Source organism: Haemaphysalis longicornis, unplaced genomic scaffold (genome assembly GCF_048455015.1).
Source record: "Haemaphysalis longicornis isolate Haplotype H1 unplaced genomic scaffold, Haemaphysalis longicornis Haplotype H1 scaffold_139, whole genome shotgun sequence".
Classification (NCBI taxonomy): domain Eukaryota; kingdom Metazoa; phylum Arthropoda; class Arachnida; order Ixodida; family Ixodidae; genus Haemaphysalis; species Haemaphysalis longicornis.
In genome coordinates, this window is record NW_027526244.1 from 471,725 (window position 1) to 485,056 (window position 13,332).

The window sequence follows — 13,332 nt, forward strand, 5'->3', positions numbered from 1 at the left end:
AACCGCCGCAGCATCGTTGATAACAGAATGAACACACTTCCCTTGCGACGTCGGCATGCATGCGGCATCCTCCACTTTATCATTTCTTTTCTTTCTATTTGTTGCTGATCGAAAGATAGACGCACCTTAGTGCCCCCGCAGGCGTAATCATATCGCTACGCTATCGTCTCGGCAGCCCGCGCGCGCGCTAAGCCTACCTCCGTCTCGGCGCCGTTCTCGCGATAAGTCGTCGTCACAGGAGCAGAAAATCGTATTTCAGGCGCTTTTAATAATGCCTGTTCTTCCTTTCGGTTATCGTTAGACATCTTTACGTTATTTTTACGCCATGCGGGGCTTTTGCCGGTCCTCGCATAGACGAATACATGAGTCGTTGCCCTGTGATGAGAGTGCCGAGCTGACGACCCACGGCTCCCAGCCAATGAGGTTGCGCCCTGCGGTCACGTGCAGTCAGTAACCAATTAGGCGGCGCGATCCGTCTCTTTTCTACCCCGGTTTTACTCGCAACCAACGGACGAGACGGAGTGGTTGGGGAATTGAAAACGAAAAGACGCGCTTTCGAATGAGACCAAGATGGACGCCGTGGTGCATGTAGAACCCGAGGGGCGAGTCGTCGAAAAAATGATATTTTCGCGTCGAATCTGGGCCGATTTTAGCGGGCGTCGGTGCTATAAATTAATATTATGGCTCAAATACGTACTCCTGGGTCTGGATATTTTGCTAACCGGTAGAAAAATAGCTCTACTTTCCGAAAATGGCGATTTCTAAAAATCGATTTTTTGGCCAAATTTCGGGATTCCAAGACCCGCGTCTCCCCTTAATTAGGCGACAAAAGGAGAAAAGTGCAACGTGCCGTTTGCTGCTGCCGCAGCAATTACTGCACTGATGTCACCCGAGTTTGCAGTATGTCTTCATCTTGTCTTGACCATTTAAACGTTGTTTTTGAACCGCTTTTTTATTGTATTGACTTTTTGTTTGCTCAGGCACAAATCTTACAAGTTTACCGTGCTACCAGTCGGCAGAATTCAGCAGTGCGGATTTCTCAGTGTGCTGTCACAGCAATATTAGTAAATTGCCGGGTTGGAACACTCCTGTGCTTTGAGATTTTGGCGCATCGCAAAGATCCTCTCATGATCAAAAATAACCTAGAGCCCTCCCACGTGTGTGTTTCATGGCCCAGGTGTGAGGAAAGCTTCACTTTCAAAATCGCTTTCCTTTTTTAAAAATGCATGTACTCGGTGGGCATGAAAAACTGTGATTGAACGTGGCCTTCACATTCCAGGTTATAGTCTTGCCGGATAATCGGACAATGTTTACAGCTCATTTCAGCGTTCCTTTTTTTAAAGAGCTGTGAAATAAACTCCAGGTATCCAGTAGGTACATCCTTTGCGTAAAGCCTCTGTTGCTGTTCGAGGTTTTCCCCCCTATCCAACCCTAATGCTTGTGTATGTGGCACTGCGAAATGAGAGAAGGAAAAAAGGTCAAGACGGGCAGGAAATGTGACTGACAACAGCTTGACAGTTCGGGTAACAACATAGCCACCCACTGTGGGAACAGTGGGAATGAGAGGTAGGGTGCCAACGTGGAACCCTTTGGCAGGAAGTAGTGAATAACAGTATCCCGGGGAAAAGAGCAGATCAGGGTGGTGACCTTGCCCTGCTGTGGAGTTTAATAAGGGGATGGCGACCGTGTGTATAGATAACCCCCTCCCCCACTTCCCTGTTGTGCAGTGGCCGAGCAGCAGGAGCGGGCGTGGTCGTCCACCCCGGAGGAGATGCGCAACGTGGGCTACGCCCTGTCGGCGGGGCTCCTGTACGCCGCCCAGATGGTGGCCGTGCTGGCCTTCTACCTCGACCTGCCCCTGCCACACAGCCTCTGCTACAGGTGCACACGCTGCTGCTGCTGCTACCGCTACTGCTGCGCATATCTCTTCTTTACTAGGATGGGAGGGGCCCCAAGGCCAAAGCTGTGCCATGACGATCGCATGATATCTGTCTGCGGCAGTGGGGATAACAGTCCGCAACTCTGGTCCTCACTGTCTTCGACTTTGGTAGCACATTTTTGCATGGCCGGGCGATAAGAAAACCCAATGGTCCCACGTATGCAGAAAACTCCTCCAACACAATTGCACGTGCATGCATGAAGAAACCAGGTAAGCGAGTTGGAGGGGAGTTAGGAGTAAGGAGAGAGAGAGAGAGAGACCAGCTGGGTTCACAGATGGCATAGCTACACCCTCACATCAGCTTACTCTGGTAATGGGAATGGCGCGTTGGAAGGTGGAGAAAAGAGGCTCTCTTGCAGAACAGTGCACGCTCCCAGTGAGCTACAGCATGAGGTATAGCTCGAGTGATAATGGCGGGGCGTGACGGCGATGTGGGCAGAGCCGCATGTTGCAGCTTCACAGGTTAACCATTGGTAAGGAGCGCATAGGCGCACTATTTCCATGATGCACTTTCCTGCCCGGCGAAGGATTGCCTTTCTCCTCCCCCCTGTGGCAGACACACAGTCATGTGGATGGTCTTAGAGAAATGATTGTTGGTTTCCCTGTATACAGGAGATTGCTTACGGCAGTGCAGTGCAGTGCTCCTACAGGCAGCTCCAGTGCTGCCTGTAGGGGCACCACTGAACCAGCACATTTGGAGAGTATGTGTGGGTCACTGCCGCTACCTGCCACGTACAAATCTGCATTTTTCATTTGCACAAGTTCAAAATAAAAAAAAGATATTTATGCGGGGCAATGACAGTGCTGCATGAAAAGAATGTGTGAAATACGAGATCGTAAACCCTTTAGGCACAACTTCAGTGTGCCACAAGCAGCCTGTATGCCAGGTGCATGTCTTAGACGAGCTATGGGCCGTCAATCTATTTAATTTAACTGTACATGTATCTTTAAGGGGACATGCTCCTCGAAACAACTTTTTTTTTAATAATGAAGTTAGGAGGCTGAAATTTTCACAGCTTGTAAAGATTGAGCTCCTCTGGTCATATATGCAATCAGATTTCGAATAGCTGCTTTGGGTAAAATGTTACGCAGCAAGACTTGCAGAAAAGTGGCTTTTTTGTGCACACTTTTTTTTATAGTAAAAATTTTCCTGAAACTTTTAAAATAGCCTAGGTGGTTCCTTATGAACTGCAGAGTGCACAAATCTACCTGAAAAAGCCTCATATTCATTTTCCTCTCCACGAAAAAAAAATGACTGGTAGTGTGCCTTTTCTTGTTCTGTATATTTTTGTTTTATGACTGTCAGAAATATCTAAGGACACAAATTGAATAATGAACAAGATTTGTGCACTCTACGTGTTATAATGAACATCTGTGCAAAATTTCATCGTGATACAACGACTTTAAGTGCGAAAATAAGTGTGCACAAACTCAGAAAACGGACAAAAACAACAAGCTGAGAAAAACGCAATTGAAAGTTTATTTCTTTGCCAGATTCAGAAATTCTTGCTCAAACAACATGAAACTTGGTGGGGATATACCGTAAAAACCCGAATCCAAGACGACCCCGAATGCAAGACGAACCTTTAAGTGACAACAAGCAATTTTGGAAAAAAAGAAAAGAAAGCTTACATGCGTTTATTCCGAATCACTATCGCTGCTGACTTCCTTGTCACTGACTTCTTGCCAGAGAAGGTCATCTTCCGACCCGTCTAGCGCATTTGAAATGCCACATTTCTGGAACGAGCGAACGACCATGGTGTCCGGAATCCCGTGCCACGCATCCAAAATCCACCCCACAAGCTGAGACAGCGACGCGCGCTTCAGACGGCCTGTTGGAGTGAGCGCGTGGTCACCTTCTTGCATCCACTCGTTGTACAGGCACCTGACCCTGTCCTTAAAAGGCTTATTAATGCAAACATCCAGAGGCTGTAACTGGGAAGTCATCCCTCCTGGGATGACCACCATGTCGCACTTGTTGTTCGCCAGCAACGCTTTGCTGGTATCGCACGTGTGGCCTCTAAAGGAGTCCACGACCAACATGGACCGCGGACTCAGGAGTGCTCCGGGACGACGAAGCCAGACGAGCCGAATCCACTCGTCGAACAGTTCGGCCGTCATCCACCCTTTGTCATTGCAGCGGATAATGGCTCCACGAGGAAACACTTCCGTCTTCGGAAGAGTCTTCCTGCTGAAGATGATGTAGGGCGGCAGTCTCCTCCCATCTGCAGTGCAGGCCAGCATGACAGTAACTCGTTGCTTCTCGTTGCCCGTCGTTCTCACTTTCACTTGCTTGGCTCCAACTGCCTCTACAGTTCGGGTCAGGGGCATGTCGAAGTAGATCGGAGTTTGGTCCGCGTTCCCTATTTGACCCAGGCAATAGCCGTGGCGGCGGCGCAGTCCGATCACGTAGCGTTGAAAGCTGGTTCGCTTCTCTTCAAAGTCGACTGGTAAGCGTTGACAAATTGAAGTCCGCCGTCGAAGAGAGAGTCCAGAGCGCTTCATGAACCGCTGCACCCAATGTTTGCTGGCCTTGAACACGGCTGCGGAAAGGCCACGCTGCCGAGCGATTTCCCTCGCTTTTGTTTGCAGCATCTCGGTTGTGACGGCGATGCAGCCATTTCTTGCATTCCGAACGAATGTCAGCAACTCCTCTTCAAGTTCTGGGTGCCGTCCTTTTCTCGGCCCGCTAAATGCCTTCTGAGTGCCGGAGCAGCTTTGCAGGCGATCAGCGTCCTTCATCCACCGTCGAACATTTGCCTCGGAAACGCCGTACCTCCTTGCTGTAGCGAGATTGTTCCCTGTCTCCTTCGCGACTACAATGACTTTTCGCTTGAACGACGCTGTGTAGTAGCTTCGGGATGACATCGCATCCGCTGCTTCGAAAGTGGAGTTACAACTGAAAGCGCGATGGGCGCGATGTAACACGATCAGCGAAAGCAACACGTCAAAGGCCGATCCACACGACGGACCGAGTCCGCGGTCCAAACGGTCACGTGATGCTACGTCACGGTCCGCCGCGGTCCGATGCAGCGGCGAGAGCATCCACACGGCGGACCGCCGTAGCAGACGACAGAGCGGACCAACCAGCTAGGTACACTCTCTACCGCAGTGCTCCCAACCAGACGTACTTGCGAACCCATACGAACTGCTCGCGCCCGCGCCGCGCATGGTTTACGGTATGTATACAGTTAAACCTCGATGTAACGAACTTCAATGTAACGAAACCCTCGATGTAACGAACGACGGAATTTTTTGTAACTTCAAGTGTATGCACACCATGTATTTTCACCCTCTGTGTAACGAAGTCCCGTTTGCCGGAATTTCAATGTAACGAAGTTTCATGGAGAACGAGGCACGATATTTAAGTTGTAGAAGTAGATTTTGGGAGAAGCAAGCGCCGAAATGGGGTCCCAATAAAACGCGAACGGCGACACGGGTCGCCCAATGCCGCGGATGCAGCCAGCCACGGAGTCTTTGATTAAGTCCCTTGCCTACAAACTGCGTGGCGTGCATACACGGCTGGCGCACTGTTTCTGTCGGAGCTTAATCTTCTACGGCTTAATCGGCATCAGCGTGAACCGCACGCAGCGTTTTCTCCCTGCAAAAACGCAAACCGCGCCCCGCAAGCCACAGGCGCGCTGACGCAGCCGCGGAGACCACCCGCGCGATGCGGGTAGCTCCAGCGACCGCTTCTAACCCCTCGCTGAAGCGCAACTCGAGGGGCATATGAGAGGGGCGTGCGAGAAAAAAAGCGGATAACGTGGGCGAAATTTTCATTATAAAACGTGACTCGCGCCGCTTACGAAAGCGCCCATCAAATATCCTCCGCGGTGGTAAGCCTAATCGCCACTGGCGTTGCCGCCGCCGCCGCCGCCGCAAGCCGCCGCTTTGCACTTTGTTCGAGTTCGCTCATGCTTGTTGGGTTTCGTCGTCCCATGGCAAGCATTTGTGAATCTTTATGAGCCTTGCACGCGCGTTTTTCTTTTTTCACACCGGCGTCCGCGATTGCGTGCCGGCGGCGGGAAGTGAGTCGCGCTGCGCGCAGCAGTGGGAGGAGCCTGACCAGTTTCGCCAATGGGGAGGCGCGCACCCTATGGCGGGAGCTTCGAAGCGCTCGGGGATGCCGGCTGGCTAGACGATAAGGCCGCCGCGAAGGATATTTGATGGGCGCTCTCGTAAGCGACGCGTATGATGTTTTACAGTGAAAATTTCGCCCACGTTATCCGCTTTTTTTCTCGCATACCCCTCTCGTTTGCCCCTCGAGTTGCGTTTCAGCGAGCAGTTAGAATCGGTCGCTGGAGCTACCCGCATCGCGCGGGTGGTCTCCGCGGCTGCGTCAGCGCGCCTGTGGCTTGCGGGGCGCGTTTTTTCGGGAAGAAAACGCTCCATGCGGATCACGCTGATGCCCGCGTAGACGATTAAGCACCGATAGAAACAGAAACAGTGCGCCGGCCGCGTATGCGCGCCACGTTTTCTTTTTCAGGAAACGCTTCACGGGATGAACGCTTCATTATAACCGCGAATTTCAATGTAGCGAAATTTCAATGTAACGAAGTAAATTACGAATTTTACCGACTTCGTTACATCGAGGTTTAACTGTATTTTGCGCTGGGTTTCGCAGTTCACGCACGCATCGAGCCTCGACGGCCTCACGCACGCATCGAGCCTCGACGGCCTCGATGCGTGCATGCTCCCTGTCTCCCACGGAGGGACATGCGCGCGCGCTCATTCAGGCACCTAAGACCGCGCTTGTTTTTTAGACAAATCGTTGGGCGACTGATCACATTATTTTGTTCCGATGGAGAATAAATTCGTGAGTTTAGGTATACTCGCGGCGGCCGCTGCCCCCCCCCCCCTCTTTTTTATTTTTAGGATTTTTGTTCGCACCCGAATCCAAGACGAACCTGCGATTTGGCGTTTCCATTTTTGGAAAAAAAGGTCGTCTTGGATTCGGGTTTTTACGGTAGTCTGAAATGTCCACATTGTGGTACTAAAACTAGAACGCTCCTGCTGCATAAGTTGCACCCTCACGGTTATTGCGGGTGGAGTCCTCGGTACAGGCCCGTTTCTCCAGGCTGTGGCGATGGGACCTAGCCTCAGCAGTCAGCCTGGCAGACATCGGCCTGATCCTCCACTGGTCACTTGCACTGCTTAGTCTAACCAGTTCTTCTGAAAGGAAGATTCCCAGTTCTTGGAGAACTTGCTCAAAGCTAGAGTGGCCCCTGTTGAACCACAACCCTGCGAGGGCAGTGGCAGTCTCCACTACAGTGAACTGCAGGTTGTACGATACCGTCCTGTGCCAGATGCACAGTGCTGCTTGTCTTTATGGATGAGTAGTCGACAGTTTTTTCACACACAGGGGCATGAAAAGCTTGCCACACTTCCTCCTCTTGCAAATCAAGCTTTTGGGGGTGGCTGCAATCTTGACAGTAGTTTGACAGCACCTCAAAATCCAGGCAGTGTCGAGAGCAGTGTCGAGAGAAATGGCAGTGCCAACACAGTTGTGGCCTTTGTGTCCTCATTTCTGCCAAGTACAACCAAACATCACACTGACCTCAGTCTGACCAGTTTGCAACACAGTTACTTGCCTTGTTTCAGCATGGTTGTCAGAGACGACTTCTGTGGCCGCAGCATGAACTTTCTTGGCAATGTTGTGGAACGTCTTTTGGTGCAGTGGTTTTGGTAGACCAAGAATGGCACAAAACCTGCACAGCTGATCGTGTCCGATGCCAACCGCGCGTGCAGCGAGTACCGCTTTCACATTGATGGTGAAACTATCACGGGGACTTCCCCTACAGAGTTCCGGGTTGCGGCCTCCGCGGCCGATGGCAGCAGCGCGCTGCGACGAGTAGATAGAACAAACCACTCCTGCAGGGCACTGCACGTTTTTGCAATTGAGTTCCAGTACCGATGCGAGGCCCTTCCGCTTGTCTGCGACCTGAACTACGACGAGTTCGTACTTCCCGCACATCGCGCTCACGGCGCCGCTCACAAGGTCACTCAGACCGTCGACTTCGGAGATAACTGCGCTTGCAACACTTTCGTTGCTGACTGTCTCCCCACCTTGGAAGGCTGAAACTTCTCCTATACGCTTACAAAGCTGATAGCGCCACTGATAAAACCAGCCTCGCCTGATTGAGCCGCGCTCGCAATGCTTGAAGGCGCATCGCCGTTAGGCCTCGCCGTGCCGGTCGTGCTGGCGTTGGCCGTAATCGTCGCAATGCCGCGCCGCTTCGGCTTTCCCTTGTACGGGCTTGAAGTCCGGGACTTGCGGCGATGAAAGTCATGCTTCTTCTCACCGTTCACGATTAAAAACACACGATAAGGAAATAGAAAAGATAGCGCGAAGTAGCGAACGGAACGCCGGAGGTGATGGCGGCTCACAAGCGGCGAGAGCCAATGGCGGTCCCGATTTCGCGTCACGTGATTTAAATACCCAGTGGAAGCTCTCAAAACAAGCGGGGAGAAATTTTTTTTTTTTTTTTTTACGCGGAGATATGAAGCTGGCGAGCGGTTTGATTGAGAGAAGAAGCTACCTCTCTCAAGTGACTGAAATGGCGGCCAGCCACGCGGCCGTGCAGCAAAACCTCTCAAAGATGGCTGAAATTCGGCTTGATTGCGTGATTTCTAGGCTCACTGCGAGTCATTCAGACACGATTTTCGCTAGGTTCTCGTTTGTATTTCGGTTTCATTTTTTCGTCCATGAAAGAGGGATAGTCAAAGATGATAATGCAAGTGAAAACAAAAAAACGACATATTTTGAAAAAATGGCGATTTTTCGACCCGCGTGTCCCCTTAACACCTGCTTCCAGGTGGCAGTACGTCCTGGGTGTTCTCGTGAAGTTTCGCCGGTGTCACCTGACCCTGCCCATAGGCATCGGGCAGGCCAAGTGACACGGTGTTTGTATACCGCTACGCTAAGATGGTGTTAAAAGGCCCTCTTTGTGATTGGCTTTTACGAAAGTGAGAGCCTGGGAGATGGCCATGATTGAGTAGAGTCCGGCTAGGCTCACTGTGCCTTCGTTGTGACATGGTTTTTGTAAACATCACGAAAAGGAATGTATGGGAAACAGCAGAGAGAAATGCCGGCTGTAATTACTCATTTCTTCTTAAGAAATAAGGCATCATTGGTCGTCAAAAAAAAAAAAAAAGCCAAGGGAATTTAGAAATGTGTGATGTTTCAGTTAAAACAAAAAGTTATTCTGCCTTTAGTGTCCCCTTAAGCAGTACAGTTGGGCTGGCTACGTAGTTAGATGAATCAAGGACCAGGGGGCCACCAGGGTAGCAGAGTGGATACCAAGAGTGGATCTACAACTAGAGGGAGGCCAATAACACGATGGAGCGATGAAATAGGGAAATACAGGGGCAAAGAATGGGCTCGGGCAGCGCAAAACAGGAGTGGTTGGAGGTCAATAGGAGAGGGCTTCGTCCCGCAGTGTACCTGAATAGGCTGATGACGATGTTGATGTTGAATTGCCAGCTTCGAGAAGTTGGCTGTTTCTCAGCACGAGTATGCTCTCATTATGAGTATGCGCACCTCTTACGGGCTGCGATATGCGTTAACGCTAACAGCTGCAGCTGCAAAATTGCTCATAGTGAAATGCATTGATTGTTGTCCCGTGCAGCCAGTTTGGAGCGCGTGACGAGAGCGAGGAGGAGTTCCGCAACTGGGTGGCCCGCCTCAACAGCAACGTGCTGCACCTGTGCGCGTCGCAGGGGCTGCAGCCGCCCTTGCTCCGCCCCAGGACCACACTGCGCAACCTGGCCCTGCTGGTGCAGCACCGGGGCAACATCAGGTGCGCTCTCGTCTCTGGCCCCGGGGGGGGGGTTGGCACCAGGGTTCTTCAATGTACACCATTTGCAAAACTCCTCTACAGAATCAAGGCACCCCTGACTCATTGTAGATAGGGGGCGAAAACGGGATATTGCGAAACATTCACTTAATGGCACAACTTGATATAATTAAGCCTGTTTTACGAATTCGGAAACATTGACTTAAACGGTGATGACTTACGTTTCCACGGTTTTTCTTTTGTGGCTTACCGCAGCAGCCGCACGCAGCAGTTAAGTATTATTTCCACTTTCTGCCGGCAGATGGCAAGGTAGTCAACTTGCGCCATGCTTGCCCATGTTTGATCCTAGCACTGGGGGGCAACTGCCGACTGGTTTTAAATACATGGGGCCTACGGGGAGTTTCACAACTGGTGTATATTGAGTGCCGTATAAACTCGTGTAAGGGCCGCAGATTTTTTTCCAGAATTCCAGCAATGATTTTGGGGGCTCTGCCCCATACACAAATAATTTTTCCCTCCATTTAAAAAAGAGTCAGATTGTGGTTGCATGCACGGCATTTATTTTAGTTGCATCTTACTCGTCGTCATCATCACTGTCGGTGCTTTTAGAGCTGGACATCTACTGCTCCATTCCTTCAGGAGCATTCTCTTCAAACGCAAGGTTATCCTCAGTGCCGCCAAGGTTATTTGAAATCCCAGTCACCTCAAAATCTGTCAGTACCACACTGGAAGACACAGAATCCCATACGCTTGCAATTCATTGGGCAACAGTTTCCAGGGGTGCTTTCTTTACCCTTCCGCTCAGAGTTTTTTCTTGGTCGCAATTGCCGTCCAAGCCATGTACTGCTAATACAATGCAACTTTGAATAGCCAGTTGATACTTTCACCCAGGGGCTGTCGCATACCAGTAAGCTCGCCAGGAATCACTGCCGCACACATTTGTCGTCAACGTCGAAGTGGTGGCCTGCTGCACGCTTGCCATGTTCGAGGGCACATTCCATGACTTTAATTTAAGCTTAAAGGCTGCCGTGCAGCTGTCCTATTTCCCCATCTCGACCGAGCAAGTGAAAGAGCAGCAGTCGCAACACAAAGTCCAGTGATGCAGGCGGCACACAGAAATACGTGACGGACAAGCAAGAAGCAAACAGCCACATTGTGTGGGAACTCGAGTGACAGGGAAGCTGTCAACGCTTGCGTCCCCAGTCAATGCCGCATACGCTGCAACGCTGCCTCAAAAGAGGGAGAGAGGACTCGTAGTGTGGCAGGGCAGGCACGGTGCCGTTATGGAGTTCATGCGCTATACTCGGTTACAACTCAAGAACGGCCCCACCTCATGTAGTGTATCACTACGCCAAAGCGCCGGACCCGTGACGGTAGCGCGCGCACGTTTTAAAAGGGGTTTGCTATGGATGCGTGATATCGTCTGCCTTGTTGTCTCATGCAGTTTGTTTGTCGTCACTGGAGTAGCTTATAAGCATATTAAGTCCAAAAAATCATGGGAACGGCTCACGCCATGATGAAAATAATCCCAGTAACACTCCACTTGCGCCGCGCAGAGAAACATCCGGCTAGAATGATAAGGCACAGCGGCAACTTCTGGTGCCTTTGTTAAGTTGTCACCGGGTATACCTAGGCAGATCGTGCACGATGGCTCAATATTGCAGTGTAGGTGGGCGCTTTGAAGAGGCAATTGCTGCTAATACAAAGGCAACCTTCTCTTTTTTTTTTTTTTTTCAAAATTATTGGCCCGAAAAAGAGGGGTGTGGCCCATACATGTTTGTGGCCCGTACTCAAGGTTATACGGTTACTCTGAGTGGCACAGCATGAGTCTATGACGAAGTCAATTGAACGCATTTTGAATCTTGCCACCGGGTTGCCTGGTGTGTACAGTCTGTTGATGTGTCGTGGTTGTAAGCCGGGTTCACCTGCCGTAAGGGCGTCGGTCTTAATAACAGCCTGGCATCTCCTCTCTATAAACTCCAACATGTGCATCAACTCTAATGAATTGTGTTGAAAACTGATCGAGTCGGCTCATCACGTGAAGTTTTTCAGCTCGCGTGCTCGCTTTCATTAAGGGTGATACTTTTCTCCCTGAACAATGATTTTCACGTTGCATATCTGTCTTCAAGCAAAGCCACTGAAGAAATTTGTTTGTGTTATGGATTGCCGACACACCCCACAGTAGGCTAAGGTTGCTTGGGAGATCTTGTGAGGCGTGAGGGCAGATACGTTTGTGTAGGCAAAAATCATAGTTTTCTACAATTTAGGGGTGAGGGGGCGGGGCAAGTTGTAATAAGTAACAACCAAGCTTCCAAGGCCCTTGAAAAGAGCGGGAATAATTACGGTAGTCTGTGGCCTAACGTACGGGATAGCAGAGTACCCTGGCTAGCTTCGCTAGAGAAAGTGCTACGCGCCATACACTAGCCCCAGCGGAATCTGAAAGCACGAGTTCGGGTACTCATATGCAGCAGTCCAAAGTGAGGTTTTATTGCCCGGCAGATACAGGGCATGTACTAGACAACATGACTATCGCTTGCGGGGAGACGGTGGCTCCGTTCACTCGCTCAAGCCGCGGGACTCAGACCTCAGTATCCGTCGTCACGGCCGCGGGAGCGGGGGAGGCATCCCTTGCGACCGATCAGGGCAGAGTCTCTTAGCAGAGTCCTGTGGAGCCAACTGGGTTCACCGTCATCGGGGCATTCGGAGTGGGCACTACCGAGTCAACCGATTCCGACTAAATCACCCAGTCGACTCCTTGCGGAACGCTCATTCATCCGGCAGGTTGGCGCTCTGGGGGAGAGGAGGTCTTCCCCTGGTCGGGGAGAGGGTGGCGCGAAGGAAGGCGACAAGTCGGTCCTCCTTCCCCCCCGCCCTCGCGCACACGTTCGCGGCGAGCCGGTTCAGCGCGTCGCATGGGGTCACGAAGAGGTCACAACTCGTGTGACGTGCCGGCTGCCCAAAATGGCGGTTCCAAGCTCGCCAAAACATGTGCAGGCGATGTGTAAGGAAACAAGGGTCCCCACAAGTCCCCATTGGTTGGCGCTTTCACTGCTAATTAAAATTAATCATTTTTCAGGAGTTTGGACTGATTTTTTTTCCCATATTAGCATACATTGTAGCATACTAGAATGTAAATGAGCGCATGTTTCTTTCCAGTGACATCAGTCAGTAGGTTCTGATGAAATAACACAGGCAAAAAAAATTAACAGATTTAAAGGTTTGACAATCCCAAAAGTTTAAAAAAACAAGCTATTTTAAAAACCAATTAGCAAAATGAATCCAAAATGTACATTTTGTGGACTCGGGTTTTGAAATATATAATCTCTCAATATAAATATTCTGTGTGTGACAGTTTTCCGGATACAAAAAGAAAGGTATGAATTTATGAGGTCCTGCTGCATCATGATAAACTTGTCTTAATTTCACTCAATGCATTTTTTCCTAGTTGAGTTGGAGGAAACTGGCCTTCCCATGTCATGTGGCTGCAAAAGCTCCATATGTGGTGTAGTAACCTTGTCTGTGACCAGTCTTGTAATGACGAACGCGCCGCGATGGCTCAGTGGCTAAGGCGTTGTGCTGCTGAGCACGAGGTGGCGG

The 13,332-nt window shown here is 50.6% G+C and overlaps 1 protein-coding gene across 1 annotated transcript in view; it reads left to right on the forward strand.

Annotated features, from left to right (window-relative positions):
• Positions 1-13,332, forward strand: part of LOC144164781 (beclin 1-associated autophagy-related key regulator-like) — a 55,719-nt gene that overhangs the window by 20,653 nt on the left and 21,734 nt on the right. Inside the window, exons 8-9 of the mRNA XM_077695053.1 lie at positions 1,728-1,881; positions 9,568-9,738. Coding sequence (XP_077551179.1) covers positions 1,728-1,881; positions 9,568-9,738 — 325 coding nt within the window. The remainder of the gene's footprint in view (positions 1-1,727; positions 1,882-9,567; positions 9,739-13,332) is intronic.